We start from the raw sequence: 23,317 nt of genomic DNA on the forward strand, positions 1-23,317 counted from the left end.
CAAATGAAGGACAATAACCCCCAAAACACACACACACACATAACAGGTTTTGCATCAGCAGACTTCTAACCTCGTTGAATCGTGCCACTAGGTCCTCCACAGCGTTATTCTGCCGAGCACTTTGGGAAGGCATGGCGGGCACCGATAGTGAAGCCTTGAGATTTGGGTGGCGTCTGGTTTGACACTCAGGACTGCCCAGGTCTCGAGTGAGGAAACAGAGGTAATCCAATGGAAAGACCTGCAAAGAGACAAAATAGCGAAAACAAAGATAAGTTACTGTGAGCTTGGAAATTAATTCAGGATTAGCAGTATATATATATATATATATAACATTATGGCATAAGAGTGAATGCATTTCAGAAGAACTGATACTTTCAATAAACTGTCAACTCTAATTTCTCTTCTGCTGACAGCAGGAGGATATCGTCTAATATTATTGCTGGTGATCCATTTAGGTCATGAGCATATTACTTTTAAGTTGGCAGGTTAAATTTAAGAACATTTTGTATTCGAGTATATTTAAGTATATTCTAAACAGTAAATGATGAATTTCCTCCGAGGCGTTTGCATGTAAGAAAATACACTGTATTGCACATATATTGCATAACACGACAAAATATTGCTGCAGAAAACCGCAAAACCTTAGCATACCAACATAACACACTAACCATCATATTTTAAGACCCAATTATGTGTGTGCTCAGTGGAATGTGCGTTTTGTGTTTAAGTCTCTCTCACTCGTTGGTAGAGTTGCTGCTCTTGCTCGGCAAGGATACACGCAATCTCCTCAGGGAACTGAACAAGGTGGCGCATCTCTGCCAGCTCCTTGCTGATCCCGCTGACGGCGGGAGGGAGCGAGCTGCTGCTGGTCATGCTGCTCACCAGCTGGCGTTCTGGATCAATACAATAAAGAGGTGGACGAAGTGAGACAGAAACTGTGAATCGAATTCCTTAACCTGCTTTTTCCTACATGCCGAACATTGTCTTGGGTGGATACAAAGATTGAGGAGAGAAAAAAGGAGACGCTATCATGAATGCAAGAACAGCCAAAGCAGTTGCTCTGAAAAGAAAAGATTATAGATTAGCCCGAAATATTTCCGGTCTTCTGAGCATCAATGGCTGCATACCATCCTTTTTCTACCCTCGACCAGCCAAGAGAAGCCTGCGACGCTTCACCCTCTTGAAGTAAATAGCATTGATCAGCTGCCTGCTCCTGTGTTTGGATTGCAGTCAGCTCCATTAGTCTGTGTACACACATGCACAAAACCCATCCTCATCTTTGCTAACAAAAGACTAATGGACGGTTTCTACACTGGTGCTGTAGCTGCCAGTTAGATATACTGTACATCGTCAGGATAATGGCCAAGTAAACCAATAGACTCTTTCCACTGCAGGAGCTTTCCAGCCTGTGAGGGACTGCTTGATGAGTAATACCTGCAGTCTGAACACAAAAGTTAAGAAACCATAATCTGATCACTGAAATATGAACTCTGTTTAAAAAAAGATCTACCAAGACCTGCCGTACACTCTCTACATTACACAGAAAATAATGCATATAGGTGAGACAGTATAAGCAAACGTACGCTGAAAGGTTGTCCACGGTAACCCCTGAGATGTGCAACACGTAGCTATGGCAACCGCTGCAATTACTCTGAAAAAAGAGCTTATTCCTAGAGTTTGATTTGTGGGTCCGGAAACAGCTTTACAGATTCTGTAATGAATTATCTGTGTCATTTGTGTGTGTGTGTGTGTGGTAAGTCAAATGAAGATGAATAAAGAATGGAAAGTTTGATTTGCATATAAAAATAATAATAATAAAGACTACAACAAAAGCAGGAAAATGTTTTAACGGAGAAAAGATTGACAATTATTCGCACAAGCAAGAAGATAATAGAAGACGGGGGGACAGACAAAGAAAAATGGGAGCAGGAGATGATGGCGATATGTTAGAGAAGAAGGAAGGGATAAGAAGAATAAGTGGACATGTTGTCATCTACATTATGCAGCAGGTGCTGGATATTTATTACTGTTAAGGAGACACTTTAATCCGATAAATTCTTTCAAGGTCTTTGAAGAAACGCTGACTCCAGTCTGCCTCCAGTCGCTGAACAGTTCATACCAGGACATTATCAAAGAAATATTTCCATAATATAAAAACAAGAATACAAGCTGAAGACTGGAAATACAGGAAATGGGTTCCAGAGATCCCAGTATCCTTAGTAAATAAAAAAAGGAGTCTATCCCATAAGTAAATTAATTTCAAGTCTTTACATTAACATAAGCAGATCTTCTGAAGTGCAAATGGAGACACCCTCCAATCGGTGATATGAATTTCATGACCATGCAGAGTCCTGAATGATTCATTTATTCGCCCTTTAATATACACAAGCAGAGACGAAAACAAAGCTTTCAGTCAGGCAGGGAACAAAAGGCTCTAAAGAGATGGTAAAAAGCAAATGTGCATCAACACAGAGACACACCAATTCAAACCCTACTGTATACTTGGGTCATAAAGATATTTATATTTAACATTACTCTGACAAAAAAATGATGCATTTGCAGTTATTTGAATGCTATATAATTTGTCCCCTCATCTTTTCATGGTCTTATGAAAATATGGTGCCTGTGTGTCAGAGCAATGGTTACCTAATTAGAAGCAATGTATAAATATCAAATATTAAATGCGGTTAAATGAATCTTACATCTAAAAACTGTTCAAAATGATTGGTTATTTGATATATCTGTACATAAACATCTCACTGAAGCTAAGAAAAAAACATCCTTCTGTTAAGATAATCTATTCTATTCTAGCCACAGTAACTTTACTTTAACTTGAGGGTTGATTAGTATTTTGCGAATAAGACATGTATGTAAACCAAAGCAGCCATCGTACAGGATCAGAATGTTCTCACGTTCTGACCCGACGACAGCTCCTTCATCGCAGAACGCAGGGAACTCAGACAGGTGCGGCGCAAACAGCCGGAGTATAACAGCTCTTAAAGGCATGCCCTTTGAACACGTGAATACGAAACGTATTTGAATAATAACAGGCATATTCACAAATGTATATGTATGCACATAAAACTAAATCATAGGAACTCAAAATAATACAGATGCAAAATCAAAGCACAAGGATTGATCTTTGATTTGTCTGCTGTCAGAGATATCACATGGCACACACAGGCACGTGAGACATTTACAGAATTGTTGGGGTCAATTCAATGTGAAGTTGTTCAGACACCTTCCTTCAGGCCAAGGGCATAAAGGGGGCGTCGAAGCGCTAAGCAGTTGCTCGCAAATAATTCCGACTGCTGCATCACTGATCACACAATGAAATGAAAAGGTCTCAACTGAACTGCAATGCTGTACAATGACTCCCTGCAGTTTATAATGCAAACAGGACATCACAACGGGACATGCGCTCTGAATGCACTAGTTAATGAAATCTGGCTGGTTTTCAAAGCACAAAAAGCAGAAAACAATTAATAAGGAAAGAATGACTTAATCGCGAGGTGTAAAAGAAAATGCTGATCCATTTGGCAGTTGTTACAGGAATGTAACAAAAAGGTGTTAAAACGCCGTTATAGATCACAAACATCCTGCCAAGTCACGCAGAGACTGTTAACCTGCACTGGGCACCAGCTACATGGTAAAGTGACTCCGTTGCATATTTAACACAAGACTTGTCATTTCTAAAATATCTATCTTGACATTACTTTTTTTTCTTTTACAATTAATATCAAGTGATTTGGATTCAAAATAAACTCAAATATGAACTTAACATTGCAGAAAAGGTTAGTTGCTACAGTAAGCGTATGAACAAATAGACCCCCCCCGTATCTCCTTTTCAATGTAATAAGTCCTCTCGATATTCATATGACAACACACCTGTTAACATAGAAATGTTAGCCACAAAATACAAGTGCACACACAAACACACACACAAACAAACTGCCCCACGTCTCGGCTATTGAACCAGCAGCAGTCAGACTGTGACTCACTTTTCTTCTACTCACTGATCAGCTTGAGGTTCAGTCTGTGAGAGAGCTTCATGTTTGACACAGCTCTGCCACGCTGCTTCCACCCTGACAGCTCAGCTCAGCGGTGACCGAGGCTCACTTGTCCACACTTGAGTCCCACTCTGCTGCAGCTGCTCTCTCGCTCTCTCTCTCTTCCCCCCCCCCCCCGCCCCGTCGTCCTCCTCCCCCCGTTCTCACTGGCCGTCTGCTCTATTTCTCTCACCTTCCTTCATTCCTTACTTGAACTACGGTGTCTTTGCCTACTGCTCTTTTTCCCATCACCTGTCTCCTCTCCTTACTTATCAGTTGCTTCTCGAAACTACATTCACCATTCCTCTCTACACCCCCCACCCCCCACCATTCATTCACCAACACCATACTTAGTTCACAACCCTGTGTTAGACTTAGACAAGGGCTGACACAAATACTGAACGAACAGTTGAGCGTAATGATGGTGTTCTAATTGATAACATGTTACATTCGCAGGTAAATGTCAAAATGTTACTTTCATCTGTTTCAAATCAAAAAAAATATTTCAGTGACGCTTGAATTTTACACAACATTGCATAAAACGTTATTTCAAATGAGAAAAATGATGCATATTTTCTCAAGCCTATCCAGCAGCACGAATGAAAGTAAAAGTATCTGCTTTCGATATGGTTAAAAAAATTCAACGTAAATCTGACCAAAGTCTGCTCCAAGATTTCCAGTAATTTCAGTATTTATTTATTTTACAATACTTAATAATCTTTGTAATCCTTACAGTGAGCACTAATGTTATGTGAACAGCTGTAACGCCGGATGACCATTAGACCTTAAGCATTTCAGAAAGACAAGTATCAGCAAACGATAACTGCTTTCTAATTACTGACGCACTCAGGAGTGATTTATGCTCCGAGTATGTCTGCAACTCTTTTACAGAACGCAATACTCTTGCTGAAACCCAGACGACATTTGTTTTCACCCGCATTTGTCTTTAGAGGTTTAAGTTTACCCTCAAGACAAGATGTGCAAATCATCTGAAGGTCCGCTGTGATCCGGACATGAACCTTTTAAAATGTTGACAGATGCCGTGTCAATTCAGGAGGATAAAGGCAAAAGGAACCGTAGATAGGAAATGCATGGATAGAGAACGCGAAAGCTCTTCTGCAGAGGACACAAAGATGACTCTAACCACAAAGGAGTGGACCACTTAAACGGATAATGGTGGTCACGTGATGTTTCTAAAGCTTCATGCCCATTTTAAACCCGGTCAAACCAGCTGCATTAGGAAGTAGGCTAACAGCAAACTGAATTTCACATGTTAGACGAGTAGCTTTATCATCAATGCAAAGCGGTTGTTCTGCTGATTCACTGAGGAGAGGAGTAGCACAAGATGGCAGTGATTAAACAAACATTATTCACATTAAAATCAAAGCTTCAAAATACTGAAGTTCATTTGGCAAAATCCGAGCTTTGACATTACGAGCCATGTGATCTAAAAACATTGTTAGACTAACTTCACATGACAATTGGAGTAAAAATGGAAACTGATTATTTCCTTTTAGTTTAGCTAATTTCTTTTTTTTTTTTTTAAGAATACAGACCCAGATTCTGAACTTCATTGATTCACGCAGGTGTCTTATTTCTGCCTGAATGGCAAAGACAAATGAACACACAATGCGACTTCAGGTAAGTCATGCACATGCAATATGCGGGTAGCATTAGAGCTATGCTGGAGAGACAGAGAAAGTTCTCATGCTGTGTGTGTGGCCGTGAAACCCTCGTCCTGCCAAGACTTCTAAGCTGCTCTGTGTGTGCGTGTCTGGCTCTATTCTGCTTCCTGTAACACCCATCAGAACAGAGCACAGTGTCATGTTGAAGATATGTGCTGTCTGTGTGTGTGTGTGTGTGTGTGTGCGCATGTGCATGCTTCCAAATGTTTTTTTGGTCCCGACAGTTATTCTGATGAAAATCAATTGCGCTATTTTTATTCTAATAACATAAGTCACAGAGGAATTAACACAAAATTGTTTATAGAAGTTTCAACAGAGTCTCCCAATCTCTGTGTGTGTGTGTGTGTGTGTGTGTGTGTGGTTGTGTGTGTGGTCCCTGATCTTGCGAGAGACAGCCTGTCCCTTGGTCAATTGCCAGGGGAAATTAAAGTCAGGATCATCTTACATTTAAGTCATACGTAACACCATTGTAGGGACGTTGGATGGTTAGTCGCCAGGTCAACGACTGACCGACAACCCGACTGGCTGGATGATGATGTCACGTGGCCAGCAAGAGTCACAGAGGTGATACGCCGTGTGCTTGACGATTATTTCTTTATTAATTATGTTGTTTTTAATGCCCTATTATGTTAAAACCCAAATAAACTCCAATATCGAGCTCATCAAGAGATGGCAATGCTTCGTCTTCTTCTTGTGTGTCTCACAAACTTCAGCCTCGTGTGTGCAGAATGGACAACAGAGTGGAGAAAGGGAACGGATAAAAAAAGAAAAAATGGAAGTCAAAGGGAAAGGACGACCACTGGGATCAACTACAGGCGCACTCCTCCCGACCTAAATCCCACTGTGGATCCCATGTGGGAAAAGAGCAGACAGGAAGAAGATGAGAGGAGAAGTCGACCACATGGGAATAGTGAGAACGCTTTCTTCAAACAGATACAGGCCGTTTGCCAAAAGTCTCTGCTTCATCCAATTTAAAGCACACTGTCATTTCAACTTTGCAGGTTTTACATACTCAAGCAAACAGACACACATGCTACAGTGCATCACCTACCCTTTAGCACGCCGTGGCCGTTGGGACCCTGGGGCGAAGGGCAAGGCAGACTGGAACGCGCACCGAGAGCGGCCGTAGCCTCCAGCAGGGCTCCGGTGAGCAGCGAACACACCGACGTCCTCCGGGAACAAGCGCGATACAAGCTGGAAGAAGGGGACATTTAAAACAGCAAAGTCGGCCTGTGATTCAAATCAGCATGTTTAAATCAGAGCTTAAGGATCTGTCTTTACTGTAAAAAAACAAACAAAAAAACATTAAATCCTCAAATATATTTACATTTTTAGGATTAGTGATAAACTCCAAACTGTGAGAACTTTATCCATACAGTCAAAGCCATGAGTATAGCTGCAACTTTGATGCTTCTTTTAATGAATCAATCTACGATTAGGTCTATAAACCTAAACATGAAGAAGTTCAGTTCACCTGTCACTTAAACATAAGCAATAAACATTCCCAGAATGTCAAATATCAGCCTTTTAACTTTGGCTGCAAACCTTGGCAGATGATGATGATGATGATGAAGATGATGATGATGTGGGTATGGGTTTAGACCTGGTCCTGCTAGGCTGTCGCTGACGACGTGTGATGACCAGTGGGACTCCTTCAGACACACACATCCAGCGGTCCGGAGCCCAGGGTAAACCAGACTGAGCTCCTCTGTCTTCTGCACGTAGCTGGCAACCTGTTGAAGAAGCCAGTTACAAGCTGACAAAAATCAAATGCTGCAGAAATGGAAAAGTAGCTCAATGAAAGTTCTGCTTTTATAAAAAGGTCCACAGTTCACGAAAGCCAAACAAGTTCGGATCAAAAGAGATCCCGTCACGAAAGAGTGATTGCCATTTTGCGTTCCGTCATCATTTCCGTGTTCCAGTGACATTTTGACCTGAAAAAGGAAGCTCTTCTTGGAACAAAGATCCATCAGACATAAAAGGAAACACTTATCTAAACGTCTGATTTGTTCCTTTTTTTCCCCTGAAGTGGACGTGGAGATGGGCTTCTCCGGCACAAATTTCAGCCGAAAGCCATTACGGAAAACGTTTTGTGGTACTGCAAATGGGCACTTCAGCTGCTTTAGATATTGCTAAATTGATACAAATCAATACTGGTAACAGAATGAGGGATGACAATAATTAAAGTTTAATGAGGAAATGAAACTCTGGTGTAATCAACAGTGACAGAACCAATCTGCTGTGCTTCCTAAAAGTGATGGGAAGAAGTTCGATAAGGCCCAATCCGTCCGAGGACATAATGCTCACATTAAGAATACGAGAATTTAAAAATGCTGATTAGTATAACACACACACACTGCATGGAGAGCTACTTCAGTGGGCTGGGCTTCCTGCATGGGGTGTAGGCCATCGCTGTTGTCAGATCTGGGCCGTCCCGAGGGAAAAAGAGACGTACCAGGCTGCACGTTTAAAGAATGAGAGAGCCGATGTGAGGGACAGTTAGAGAAAGAATGAGACACAAAATAAAAGCTCAGAGGGACAACGGATTGGACTGGATCGCAGCTAGCATATAGGCAGGCTTCCAGATGTATTAGTGTCGAGCCTCAAAGCAGAACAGAATGATCAATGGGAATTAAAAGGTGCAAACAGCACTGAACACTTTTGAAAGCAAAGGAAGAGGCCTGTGTGTGTGTGTGTGGTGAGTGTGACTTTGAAGGACATAGAAAGGAATGTTGTGCTGTTTTTGATGGATGAAGAGCAGCTGTCTTGACCAGCACATAAACAAACTCCTCCTCGAGACATGTACATATATCTACAGAAAGATTGTCCAACTGTTTTGCTTTTCAACACTCCCAAACTGGTTCCAGAATCTTCCAGGTAGAGCATCTGAGGTCTCCGTCCTGAGGAGTGCAGTCCTACGAGCAGCTACGATACTGCGTGGAGCAATCAAATTTCCAGGCCTGCGGTGGAGAACCCTAAACACACTTCGGAGGGAGATTTCTGCATATAATATATATATATATATTCTTGTGAAAATAATGCCATGAGAAGTATTCCTCTTTTTCTCGTGTGGTCAGATGATGCATGACATTTTGAGTTTGTGTTTCTACAGGGTGGAGGGAATCTCAACTTGCCATTCTTGATTCTAATCAATTCAACGGATGAAAGAGAAAATGTAATTAAGATGCGCAACACAAATACATACTGCACGAATAAGCTGTGACTTTCTGGCAATCAGTTATGGGCGACTTTAAGTCCCATTAGAGCCCAGTTGTCTGCCTGGCAACAGCCATTCTTGGAAAGGATTAGCAAGGGGGCACCGTGCAGATCTACTGAACTCTGAGCTGGTATGCGCACACACAAACACGCGTGCATATACAATCAGATATGCAGACGCTATGACTCATGCCCATGCCGTTTTGTTCATCATACCAGAGACATACAGCATGCAAAAAAACCAAAAAAACATGCAGGACATGGAGGAAGCTGAGGCGGTCTCCTTGAAATCCAACCGGCTTCACCTCGACCGCTCTACTTTGATGTGTTTGGCCCACAACAAACTCACATACTCAAATGCCGACACCCTCTCCCCACGCGAGTGCTCTCTGTGTCTGTCAAACATACACACACACACGCCTTTTGAACTACTCTGAATACTCTCCAGTACTCCAAAGAAGAGATCCCATGACACAATGTAGCCCAGCTGTCTATGAAATGAGGCAATGGTTCTTATGTCAGTCCAGAACATTCCACCATTGGCGCGGTTTAATCTGTTAATGATATCATATAATTAAATACAAGCAAGTACTCGCTCAGGATTACACATTAGTGTAAAATTACTTTATCGCCCCTTCCCATGAAGCTGACATTCAAGGAGTAGAAGTACATTTTTCAAACTAACTCGGGGTTAGCTGAGGTTACTGTGGGGGTCAGTGTTAAATTATGCTGGTCTGTGGCTGAGGTCACTGGGAGTTTTAACCCCTTCTTGACTTTGCAATGTGAATTTTGCCATACATCAATGTAATGTTTTTGTTTTTTTTAGCCACAGATGGATCATTTATATGTTACATCGAGGATTTTCCTAGCAGACCGAATAAGATTCACGTGGTCTGACTTTCAGAGAATACTCCAACATTAAATGATCTTGGAGCGAGAGTTTGCTTTAATGCAGTGAAAATGGAGCAAGCGAAGTTATTCTGAAGGAAAAGGAGAAGGAGTACACCGAACAAGTGAGTATAAACTACACCCAGTCTATTTGAAAGCCCAGTGAGGAGCCAGGTATGTTCAGCAGCTCGGGTATCTCAGGGCCCAGACGCTCTTAACTCCACCCTTGCTTGACTGAGTAAACCAAGTACATCCAAAAAAACATGAAAGAGATGTAACACCTCTCAGGGTGAACATATGAGAACGTGCTTCAGCAGGATTGTACACTGTTTATTTCTACACTTATTGAGGTGTTTGTCATGCACAAACACAGGGCGCACTCGTGCACTCACCTCTCTGCAGTGCACAAGCGCTCCGATTTTTCTGCTGTGTTTCTCTCTGTGCAGAGTAATATTTGATTTTCTGCAATATATATGTAGGATGCCTCCAAATATATGTAGAAATAATGTAATTTCTTTATGTGCATCCTCTTAAGTAAATCTTGTATCTATGCTCATGCTTCCATGTAGAAGTGAACGTTGCTTCTTGTAGTTGATCTGCGTTCACACACTCAGACATTTGAAGAGACGGCATTGCTCAGACAGGCGGTTGTCTGGGTATCTGCTTTGAATTAGACTGATCAGCGCATGCTATAGGATAAAATATACATACGTGAACAACTCTCCCTTCATTAAATGCTATTAATATAATCCATCTGAAAAAAAAGCTCATGAAGCGATATAAATTAGACATTAATGATATATAAATATCTGACAATCACCTACAGCGTAATTAGAGATAAGCATATATGCGGTTATGCAAAACCTAATTGTCATTGTAAAAGTAATGAAAAATGTAAAATTTCCCTTCTCGTCTTGCACTGATGATTTTTGGATGATTTTCAATACGCTGCGTTGGAAACCAAGGTTTCTAAATGTTGCTGTATAAATCACATTAAAAATCAAAGTAGACACACCAATACATGAAATGAGCATTGGGCCAATAGCAAACTATGCACCAGTGGTCAGGGAATAAATAACAAGTGAGAAATTATCTCTGCATGCCTCATTTCATTTGGACAAAATGAAAAATGAAGAACCTTTGTTTGTTACACAAAGAAGTGCACAAACTTAGACTTGAAGCAAAATCTGTGCTCCGGTACACGTGTCTCAAGTCAGAGTCTCTTGTGTTTAGTGAATTATGATGCTGCCATTTCTTGTGTTTAATCTTAGTGTGATACAGCACAGGCAATGTGCAGAAACCAGCTTTCTAGATTTGGCCAGGAGGAGTGTTAGCGGGAATAAGCGACAGAAGCACATAAAGGCATGAAGGCGTTAATGCTTGACAGAAGCTCATATATAGAGGTAAAGAAAAAAAAAACAAGTACAACAGGTGAAGGGAGAAATATTAGGGAGGACAACACAGAAAATCCAGAGGGAAGCTAAATGTGAGCTGAATCAGGTTTCACAAGAAGCTGTTTCACCTCAGAACCCTGAGCTGAGCCTTCATCCCTCACACCTTTAACAAGATTAGGACATAATTGTGTGTGTATATTTGCTCCACATACAGAGAGCGGCGAAGACTCAGCAATGCAAATCAAATGCATGGAGTTTGTGAGAATATCGAGCATGCAGCAGCATTACTAAGAATAAAATAATATATTAAAATACTAATAAAAGGAAAGGAAAATAAATTTTCAGATTATTTACTGCGCATTAAAAACCCTTTTGAAAGGGTAAAAAAAACGATTTGGCACAGAAATGTGCAGCCAGAGAGAAATATGTCATGACAGAACTGATAGAAATTAAATGATTTAGCTTCAAGATTTCAAGTTTCAAAAAATTTTGAAGTCAGGGCGAGTAGAACAGACAATAAAAATGAGTTGGAGAGAGTGTCTGAAAGAGAGAAAGAGAAAAAAAGATTGAGGTCATCTCAAGGGCCAAAACAACCTGGAAACCATTACCCAGCGCACTCAGTGGGACCCTTCCACCCCCCCACACTCACCCGCTTACAGTTCTCATGATGTCATACTACGGCGTGCAGCTACCCTCGCCGACATAACGGCGCACAGACCTGGTCAGACAGCCAGAGATAAGCCAAGATGAATGTTTTTTAGCTCTTAATGTTCAACATAAGAATAATTCCGGCGCTCCACACAGGGAAATCCAGACCGAAAAGTTTTCGAAGGCAGTTGCTACATGAATATTTCTGGTTTAAAAATGTATAGACACCGTCCTCCCTGCATGAAATTACTGTTGTCCAAGTTTAACGCTTAACTTTGATGTCTCTACGTGCATAAATTTTCCTCCATCTACCTTCTCCAATGCCACATTTTCAGAATCAGGCAAACTGAATTTCTCCTCTGTTTAATTGTGACAAGCACCCAGATTGGAGTCTGAAAGGCCATTCTGTGCAATATCTAAGCTTAGTTGCACAATGAATGAAAAGATGCGTGAAAACTGAAGCTTTCAGTGAAGAAAGAAAGCAAAGTAGCAGCAGGGTTTACTTACTGCAGCACAGGAAAAGGCTGGTATGCTGAAGAGAAAGAAAGAAAAGCCACCTTGCTCCGGTCCTTCTTACTCTGCGTACAGTTAGAAAAGTGGGGAGACAAGAGAGTGAGAGAGAGAGCAAGAGAGAGAGAGCGAGAGCGAGAGAGAGAGAGAGATCACTGCATCAGTAGAGCAAACCTAAAGAGGAGATAGATGGAAAGGAAAGGGACAGTGAGGGCAACAAACAAGAGCCTCAGATCTCTTTCTGACAGAGACGACTCCCCCATATTAGGTTATGAGGCAACCGGCCCGCCACAACCTCGCAGCCAGAAGGGAGATTTTATCTGCACACTCTAAACATACAAAGACGGACGAGACGCTGGTATACAAGATTTCAATCGATCCTCCTCCAGCAGCCTGCTCAGTGTGTAAACAATGTCTTGACGGAACTCAAATAAGACCTTTGTGCTATTAGACGGAACCTGAAAACCAACCACTGAGGGGGTCTCGGCCTTATTTTTCACTTGCGGGTTCATCCAGAAGGGATGCATACTTTCTTCTTAAGACAAGCAATGTGAGTCAGTCATAGTAAGGAAGTCTTATTTACCCGTAAAAGACAAAGGGAAGCTTATATCAGTTTAGTTATACAACAACATCACATGTACTTCCTGGTTGAAGCCAGGAAATGACGCAAGTCCTTTGTCTTAGTGGCCTAATTAGATCAAAAGTACAGTATAGGAGTATTAAGTGCATATACAAACAGGACTGCAAGTACACCAAGATGCATGAATAAAAGTGCGGTCTGACAGTTTTAATCATTCTGCTCTTTGGAAGCATTTGGTGTAATCTGTAAGATTTATCCCTTAATTCGGAAGTGACATGAAGAATTGCCTCGTCTCTGAGCTGCCTACACGCAGACTGCTGGTGAGGACAGTTGAAAGCTCTGAAAGAAGTGACTGATCTTGAACGCATCATCAATACCCTTGACATACATCTCTAAACTTCAAACAAACAGCTTTGCATGGCTCAAACTCTTCATCCTGGCGGATGAAGGCTGCTCTACTACTAATACTGCTAACTGTACTACAGTTTTTTTGCCACTGCAAGCAATACTACCACTCCTATTCGCTGAACTGATTCAGCATTTAGTATTAAATGAATAAGTACCGAGATCAGTGTGGCTACTCACATTGAACTACACATGATGTTGGCCACTACATTCCTCCTTAATCATTGATTCTCCCACTTGATTCCAGAATCACTACAGCCAGAAGCACACACAAAGCATGTAGGTCCATGGACATCAATGGTAACACGAATATCGAGCTATATCCTTGCAGTGCTTCCTCATTCCTGGTTAAAACACACATCAGACACACACAAAACATGACCGTGTAGAAAAGACAGAACCGTTCGAATCGTTCCCCTCTGGGATAAAGCCTGATCAAGCACAAATCGCCTTTAAGGTGCCACAATGGTTCCTCAAAATCCATGTTCCGACTCAGCTTCTGAAAGGAACGGGTGACGCTCCGGAGGGGGGGGGGGGGGGGGCACCCGTAAACCACTTGAACTTTGCTATTAGCTTCACGCTGGTGAGTGTTTCTATGCCAACCTCTGATTAAAAGGCCGGCGCCACAGCTTTTCACTTTACTGCAACTCAAACTCAATGGATTCATTCTACATGTCCGCACGCTGCCAACAAAATCCGATGGCGTTTGCTGTGAGCTAAAAATGACCACACTTTTATTAGAGTCAGAAATGGTTTAGCGAGATGAAGAATTATCACTCAGCAAACCTTCATGCATTTTCTGGCAAAACAAAGACCATTGTGACCGTTTTCTGTTCACAGCGTAACATAGACACACATCATTACAACAAGAGACATCAAAATAAACACAGTATGTTATTCACTATTGTGTGTGTCTAATCAAGCAGAAAAAAATTAATCTCTTTCATGCCCGTTTGATATCAAAGTGTTTTTCAGAACAAAACAAACATCTGGGACGCCCTGGGTCTTTGCATTGCTTTTCTTTGATCAATACCCGGCTAATGGGGCCGGCCTCTTGAGCCCGAACTGATGGATTCGGATTGATGTTCCAGGCTGCTGCATTTGTTACATGAAGCATATTTAGAAGGCACAAAGTCCTCGGATCAATGTTAAACATGACAATGATACAGTGTCGCATGGCGTCGTCTTGTCCTGCAAAACTGCTCCGTTTTCAGGCGCCGATGTAGAACCGCTATGTCCATCTTTCTTGAAATGCCTAGAGGTTTTTCCACATACAACCCAGTATTTGCAAGTTCTGTAGTCGTTTAAAAACCTGTGCTGCCCGCTGACGGACGTGTATAAAAGTACCGAGACATGAAGCGTCTCTGAAGGTGACTGAAGGAAAATAAAGTGTCACCTTAAAGATGGAATCCAGATTAAGATCCCTCAAAAATGTTTTAGGAAAACATGCAAATTAAGGAGAATATTTGGTCAAGCAATCAATCGATCAAGTTGATAATCACTTTTGATAAATGCAATTTTATTTTTCTCGCATCCGTTTGTCTTTGTGTGGCGTACAGCTCCTCCTTCTGGAATTTTAATCACACAAAATTGATGATTTTCTGCCTTGAGTGAATACGCTATGGGTGCTATTCATTGTTTTTGCCGTAGCGCACATGATAAATCAAATAAATTAGAAAATGCCTCCATCAAAATTAATTAAGAAAATAAACGTTACCTGCAGAAAATAGTTCATCTTCTGTTACTGTTTTAGTGACCTTATTTAGCAAATTAATTTAGTAAAAAGAAAAAAGAAAAGAAAATACTACAAAAAAGCCCTGGAGCCTTGTGATATTATTAAATGCATTCTGATTGTGAGTAATGAAATTTAAATAAACTTGGGAGTACCTGAGCCAAAAATGACACAGCTTGCATGTTTAACAGAATGATCCAAGTTATTCTGCAGTGTAGAGCTTTCTCTTCTCCACCAGATGGAACCAGAGGCTAACGTTCCATTTTTAAGAGCAACACGCGTAACTGCACTGCCCAGGTCTCTCCCTTTATAGTGGCTGTACTATATATTTTAAGTCCTACACAATAGCATCAACCATCCCGTAAACTTCATTTTGGTTAGCGTTAATTGGGGTTGTGCAATGCTGTAGCTGAAGACTGTTCATGTTTTTTGCGTTCCTCGTGAGAAACCTGAAAAGTTCCGGTTATTAGATGAAAGTTGGTATATCATCACAGAATATTACGTATTACTCAAAACAATGACATATCTAAGTACTATTGATCAGGAGTGTGTATTAACCTTAGTTAAAAAAAGAAAAGTCTACACCGTGTCTTTTTAATTTAACAGCCTTTCCAAGGAATCCCTTTTTGAGGACCGATCATATTTTCCCACAATATCACAGGGATGTGACAGATCTGAGCTCACACACTCACACACACACACACACAAACTTATTCTCACAAAGTGAAAACCCACCCATGTGCAGTTTTGACACCCTCCCGCCAGCCCACAAAAGCAAACAGATGGAATGAGTTTCAACAAAAACAAGTGCAGCGCCCACATGCACTCCCGTGCCCCCCAATAGACGGGTAAACAGCAATGAAGCCGAGGACGGAACGCTGCCTTGTTTAAAGAGCAGAGCGATTCAAGGCTCCTTACAATGGCACGCAAGGTATTTGCTGTCCTACACCTTCTCAGTGAAAACAGACATATCACACACACACACACACACACACACTCGCAGTGCGTTTCACCACACGCAAACTAATCTCTAAACTGAGCTGTGACACCCAGCTGGGCGACAGAGCGGCCTGCTCGGCACATTCTTTTGTTGTGGTTACACACACGGGGAGAGAACACAAGGGTTACGGACACATGGTTAAATAACTGTGACATGCATGTCTGCGCGTGTGAGTGTGTGTCTGTGTGTGTGGGAGCTTTTGTTAACCACTGAGTGAAACACTGACCTTGACTAGACCAGTCCTGGATCAATCAATGCATTGTGCAAAGGAGGATCGTGCATAAATGTGCGTTTGTGTGCGTGCACGCATGTGTGTGTGTGTGTGTGTGTAGACATAAAAACCTGACTGTAATCTATTTCATAGGGTTGTAACCAGAAGGTTGTAAAAGCATTGAATTTACAATATGAATGTGTTAGCTGTCTGGCTGAACGGTCTATTGACCCGAGTAACTGCCTGAAAAGCAAATCCATACTGTGAAATAATGAAACAGATATAATGAAACAGGATATTTGCCGCAGTTCATCTTATAATTCTACCTTTGCAACAGGCACTAATTGGTTGCCAAGATGTGGATGTGTTTGCAAAAGTTATTACTCGAGTTCAGGAATAACCACTGAGCACACAAACTGACCCGTTTTACAAGCACGCCATTTAACCAGCAGACAATTAGAGGGAAAACAGCATTCAACCACACACGCGAGAACGAGTTCAACAGCAATTCCCATAAGTTGCAGGCTACATTGTAATCTTCTTTTTGGGCACAGCCATTGTAATATGTGTGGAATACAAATAGCCTGGTGTCTCATGGGCCCTGCAACAATGAGCACTGCCAGCGCTGCTCATCAAACTGTAGCAAAACTAGGCATGGATGGGCGGATGGACAGACTACAACCCGGTTCATATGGATGTAAATACAGATGATAAACAGAGGGACAAGGCTAAATAATAAAAAAATGAGTTCCAAATGAATATTAAGATTTAAAATTGTGAGATTTCATTACAGACACCGATACAAATTACTGCCAAGTCTTTCTCAAAGAGCTTGAAATGAAGAGATGTTTTCCGGTACAGCTCGGGCAGAACTCTCGACGTGTGACTGGTCTTCCTACTTTCCCTTTGCAAGAGATCTGCAAATGCACAGTTATTTGCATGCATGGAGATCTCCCCCAGCAGTCAGTGGAGGGGGGGGGGGGGGTTTCAAGCAAAAGTGGAATTCACACATCTCACTTGAGTGAGTGGGAGCTGAAACTGACTACAAGAATAAACTGGTGCAAGGAGAAGTCACAAGGAGCTTATATTTTATGAAATGATGACCTCCTTCCTGTATGATCATTGCCTCATTTGGAATTCCATGCAGGTAAAGGGTAGAACACATGAAAAGATCAAAGTTCGTTTGTTGGTGAGTCGATATAGTGAAAGGAACACTACAAATAATGAACACTGTAAAAAAACAGTCCTCAAAGGCATGTTTGTGAGTATAAGAAGGAGGAACTCCTAAGGAAAGCTTCAGTAAATGGCCTTCCTGATTGACTTCCCTGGAAACGTTACCCTTAGCTTAGAACTGGCAACATTTTGGTTTTAGATCCAGTTATGAGAAGACATATTGATGGGAACTGGAAAGGGCAACGCATCCCGAGAGGGAAGAATCTATTTGTGTCTTGAAAGACTATTTCCCTCCTCAGTTTGTGGGAATTCAATGAATTTATGTGGCTCTCTGAGACATATCCCCCCCCCCACTTGGCCCAAGCTGCTCATGTTGTCCTCAAGTATGTATGCACATGTCTGTGCTTGCCCATGTGAATATGCTCGTGTGTGTGTGTGTACGGTCACTCAGCACTTAGCCTGACACCACCCTGAGTTGAATAAAAGGACTCTGCGGGGGCTCTAATTGGTGCTCTACACAAAGGCAAACAATAAAATGTTCTTGCTTTAGAGCCTGTTTGATCCACATGGCAGGTGTGTGACCATCTCACTGTTAAAGTAATGAAACACTTACTCAGTGTTCAAATTAAATGGCAGTTAGTGAAGCAACAATTAATGAAAACAGTGGATGTACAGTAATCATTGCATAGAGGTAAAAAAATAAGTAAAAAGGATGAATATACCGTGGCAAAAATACAGACACAAAGAAAAAGAAAGGAAATCTTCTCATAGCAGTTATATTTCACAGCATCCGTGTTTTTGGGAGGTTGCAAAAGTATTTTCCACCCTTCCCGAATGCATGTTGATTTTCCACGATCAACTCAAAACATATCCGGTGCCCTGCATGATGACCGGGACAAAGACATGACTTTTTATCTGCTTTGGTGATTAATAATTCAACTCGTGGTCAAGTACACATATTAAGATTACAGGCTATTAAAATATGCTACAAGAGCCTTAAATAAATTGAGAATATAGACTTTAAACACACAAACTTTACGACTACAAAACAATTGAGTACAGATGTAACTTTAAAAAACTGCATCAACATCATAGAGAGGACTTTGCTTGGTTCAAACATTATTTTTTTGTTTCCTCTGTCTCACACTTCCCATTCTCTCCCATATAATCTGTGCCTAACCCCGCCCCCCAAGCTTCTTTCTTGATTTTCCCTCATGGTAGTTTTTCTTCTTCATCTTTTTCCATTATTAAAATCCAATTTTCTTACTCTCTCTGTCCCAAGGTTACTCCCCATCCCCCTTTTCCTCTGTATCTCTGCCACTATTGCCTGCTCCAATACCTCCTTCATACAATCCTGTGTTCTTTGGCTTGCTCATTAGTTGTAGCAATAAACACACAGAGCCACAGGATACCTCCAAAAAAACCTCCTCATTGTGATTACTGCAGAGTCCGGCTTACACCACATATAGGAGAGCCTGTGTGCTATAAAGTATGGCTGTGTATGGAACGGACAGCGGGACGTAGAGTCAGATACAAATGCTGTTTTGCTTTTTTTTATTTTTTTATTGTTGCCGCTGCCAAGGAGGGGGATCCACGCAACATAAATCATTATGCACGTTTCACCAAAGCAGCCAATCACAAGGCAGTATCCTGCTGCGCAATAGTAGACCAAGGCTGCAAAGACTTCAGCGATAAGGTCAGTGTACAATGGCTTAATCAGCTAGTAAGAGCCTTCCTCACTGAATAAATGCATCCATGTGGCAAGAAATTCCACACAAATCATCAACCATGGATCGCAGCCATACTAACTGCACATAAACTCCTGAGTTGCATGACATATGTGCCGTCTAACAAACAAAGCTATTTGTGTTTGCAGCTGCAGCGGACTTTATACCGTTTCTACATCTTTGCCTGCTATAATGAAGCTTTATTCCATTGCAGAAGTGTCGGTTATGTCATCCGACTGTCCTTGAGGAGTGGACTCGTGGGTTTGGCAGAGATCTGCGCTCGACAACGAGAGATTACCGATACGATGACATGATGTGGATCTTTGGTTTTCTCTACCGTGGGCTGCAACTGTGAACCAGATGTTAAACCTTCTGATCAGAGTGACTTTATTTTTGACAGCATGACAACCTTCTTTACAATGGGATGCGGTGCTACGTTGGTTCCCCCCCCTCCCCAGTTATTTTATGATCCCTGAAAACTTCGCCGCTGCCCAACTGCTTCTCAGAGTTCTCTTGGTGACCCCATACAGGAGTAGCTCAGATGATGTTTTCACGAGGGAAGTGCTGGCAGCTCCACACGTTTTCAAAAGGGTCATTATTAAGGCAGCTCTGCCAGGACTCGGCGCAGTATTTCTACAACCACGAAGGACTCATAAAAAACACTCTGGCAAAGTCAGAATCACACTGCAGCACGCACATGAGTGCAAGTTGTGTATTTGTACGGTGTTAGTGTTTAAGCCATGCTCCACACATGAGAAACTTTAGACACTGCTTGGCTGTGTGTTGTGGCCGTGAAATAACCTATTTAAAAAAAAAAAATCTTTTTTATACACACAGAATTTTTACATGTTAGATTCACGTTCTAAAAAAAGTGAAGATCATTTTATTCATGGACTCTTTTTCTCTAACTCTGATACTGTTTGAGAATGAAAATCAGACCGAAGTAGTCGTTAACTATTTGCCAAAGCATTAAGCAATATCAAAGAAAGGCACATGCTTTTATATCAAATGCATTATATTTTCTTTATTCCTTAGCTGTATTCTTCGACTGTTCTCTCTGCATTTTGAGGTTTTACAGAAGAGGAGGGACACGATAGCAAAAAACAACAGGAGAGCATCCTGTGTGATAATGCCGGTGCCTCGTCTCCACGGTGAAAAACACGACTCCTCACAGACAAAACGCCTTCTGTTGAAAAAGCTGAATCGTGCAGCTCCGACAAGAGTTTTCCATGTTTGTGCACTCTCTCACGTGGAAAAAGCAGAATACAGCGATGTCCTCACCGTCTCGTTCTTCCTCTTTTTCCTCGTCCTTAATTTCTTTTTAAATGTGTCGCTGTTTGGTGATTTGCCGTCTCTTCCAATTGCCATAGCTGCTCGTGTAAAGCAGATGCCAACTGCGCTCAGTTCATTTACGCACACAAATGCACAAACAGACAGACACACACACAATATGGCTCGCTTCATTCAGCCTGTCAGTAATATGGGGCGCAGAGCTAAGAGTGAATAAATCATTTTTCCATAGCAGGGAACAAAGAGCCTCTGTGTGTGTGCGTTTTTGAGGACGTCTGTGCATATTAGTGTAGTAATAATATTCCTTCGGCAAAATTATTCTTTTTTTACGGATAACAGGCAGAAAATGTCAACGCAAACACAGGAAAGAGCAATCACTGCTACAAAACACAACACACACACAAATACTTACGTACGTGTCTGTGTCCCTGCATGTATGGTTGTTTCATGGGGCCCGTTGTACTCGGGTGTAAATATAATTTAATTGTGTGCTTGCAGTGTAACAATGACATGAATAAAGCTTTCTTTCTTTCTAATGCATTTTTACTTCAGAGTTAATTCTCTTACCTCCTGCGCCATAGGTCCGAAAAGACGTAGCATCTCCCTGCAGACACTGAATTCTTCTCCCGCACCACGTATTAGGATCGGTGTCATATTCTGCCTGCTGGGTCGCCACGTCCTGCGAAAAACAACCGCCTCCCAGATCCCCTCCGGGATGTGTCCCGACGGCAGCGTCCTGACAATCGCTCTGGTTCCTGTACACACCGACTTGGTCACCTGATGGAAAGCACATTTCATTGTAGTAAATAAAATAAGTAGTTAATAATGAATGGAAGCGGATAAAAGCGTGCAGAGAAAGCGACAAACGCAGGAACGCAAAAATACCTTTTGATTGTTCTTGAAGAAGCGCCTCACCAGGACGGTGGAACGTTCTTTACGGTTCCTGATGAACTCCGCGGTCTCCAACAGGCATCCGCCGTCCCGGTCGTCACCGATGCTGCTCCCACTGCAGCTGGCGGCCTCTCTTGAGAACGTCCTGCCATCATTCCTAGAGGTCACGGCTTGTGGAGAAGTCTGTCGAAGGAATAGCTTCTCAAGAGAGCATTTGTTAACCCTGCGCCTGCGGTTTAGCCTCTCCAGGCTGGAGTAGCCATCTTTGAGGACGCGCCGGTGGACGTGTCCGTTTTGGGGACAGTGGTGGCGGCTAAGGTGGGGAGAACTCCAGGGAGATGACACCAAAGAGTCCGGTTCACTGACTGCACCGCACCAAGATGAGAGGCAGGGCGACGTCTAGAAGCACAAAACAATGTTCAAACAAAATTAAATGAGTTTTCAGAATTTTTATCTCCTACTGGTTAGTGCAAACATTGGGATATTTTTTATTTGTCCTTATCATTATGGTTAAAGATATAAAATGCGTGAGCTACTCTACATTGTTACCTCGTGGAGAGCAAGCACAGACACTGGAAGGCTGCTGCGGCGGACGTGTCGCTGGTGGGGTTGAGCGGGGCTGGAGCTGAGGCCAGCACTGGGAACAGGACCGGGATTGGGAATCTGGCCGGAGGATGTGGGGCCGCAGGAATCATAGATGCTTGAACTGATGTGAAAGCTCGATGTGGTGCAGGGGCAGTGGGGGATAGTTCTGTTCCTGCCTGTATCCGCACCCTCTCCTGAGCTGTCCAGCTGGCGCGGAGATCTCTCTGAACTCTTCCCAGGTATCGGAGTAACTGTGTAATTTATTCCTCCAGTTCTCTTGCCAGCAGGCAACTCTGGATATAGTTTGGCTTCTGCACTCGGGACATTTGAGCTGCAATCCAAATGCTCGAATTTCTCACGTAAAATTGTCACTCTCCTCTCATTGGACAACTTCCTGCAAGAGAGGTCAGACAGGCTGCTGTGCTGTTTTGGTTGCCACAATTGGTCAGAGTATCGCTGGATGTCCTGGATATCATTTGCATTTCCGGCTCCCGTGCTCGGTCTGCTCCCAGTTGATGAGGTCGAAGCCAGAACTGCTCCACAGACTTGGTTCTGATTTGCATCAGTTGCCATCACGTCTCGCTGAAGCTTCTCGCCTATTCCTTTTGATTTGCAGCAGCTTTGAAAAGAATTGACGGCAGGCAAGCAGGAGACTATTAGCAAACAGATAGATGGATATCTTTTTTTTTTTTTTTTTTTAATCTAAAGTTGAAAGAAAAAGTCAAATAGATTTCCCTAAGAATCTAAAATCCAAACAGTTGTGAAACGTTGCCTTCCATCTCAGTTAGAGGCTCCACACAGTAGCAAGAGGAAATTACATTTGCAGAGGAAATTAAATTTGCAGACTTCAAAGACCGTATGTTGTGTAAGATGACAGCGTTCCTCATGTTTAGAACTCAACTGGTCTAGGAGGCGCTTCACAGCGAGTCCACTGCTCTCCCACATGCCTTTGGTCTCAGGGGACTAGAGCAACAAACTTCCTTTGATTGGTTCCATCAGCAACTGAGTGACTTAGTAAAGCTACACTTAACAACGGACACGAGTTGCTCTGCATCCGCTGCCACTGGCGCATTTCACTTGACACAGACAGAAATTTAAGATGTCCCTTTTAATTGTGATTGTTGCATTTCTGATAAAAAAAAAAAATCAGGAAAAACGACATGCAATGCAATTGTAATCATGTCGTCCTCAAGAAGAAGAATGAATGAATGAATTGTTCCAGAAACAAAACAAACTGCCAGAAGGGGTATACCAGGAATACTCAGTAAAAATCTGTGCCCACTGTTCTGGGATGAGAGTACTCACTTCGATGATGAGAGCGATCCACCTCAGG

The 23,317-nt window shown here is 42.2% G+C and overlaps 1 protein-coding gene across 1 annotated transcript in view; it reads right to left on the reverse strand.

Annotated features, from left to right (window-relative positions):
• The window catches only part of plce1 (phospholipase C, epsilon 1), a 43,129-nt gene extending 20,572 nt beyond the window's left edge, over positions 1-22,557 (reverse strand). The window contains exons 1-7 of the mRNA XM_068754423.1: positions 21,949-22,557; positions 21,394-21,798; positions 21,076-21,285; positions 7,305-7,467; positions 6,786-6,929; positions 739-893; positions 71-238 (exon numbers count right to left, since the gene is read on the reverse strand). Of these exons, the coding sequence (XP_068610524.1) occupies positions 71-238; positions 739-893; positions 6,786-6,929; positions 7,305-7,467; positions 21,076-21,285; positions 21,394-21,798; positions 21,949-22,557 (1,854 nt within the window). The remainder of the gene's footprint in view (positions 1-70; positions 239-738; positions 894-6,785; positions 6,930-7,304; positions 7,468-21,075; positions 21,286-21,393; positions 21,799-21,948) is intronic.
• Between the last annotated feature and the right edge of the window lie 760 nt (positions 22,558-23,317).

The sequence above is a fragment of the Brachionichthys hirsutus genome, chromosome 21 (assembly GCF_040956055.1).
Source record: "Brachionichthys hirsutus isolate HB-005 chromosome 21, CSIRO-AGI_Bhir_v1, whole genome shotgun sequence".
In the NCBI taxonomy this organism is placed as follows: Eukaryota; Metazoa; Chordata; class Actinopteri; order Lophiiformes; family Brachionichthyidae; genus Brachionichthys; species Brachionichthys hirsutus.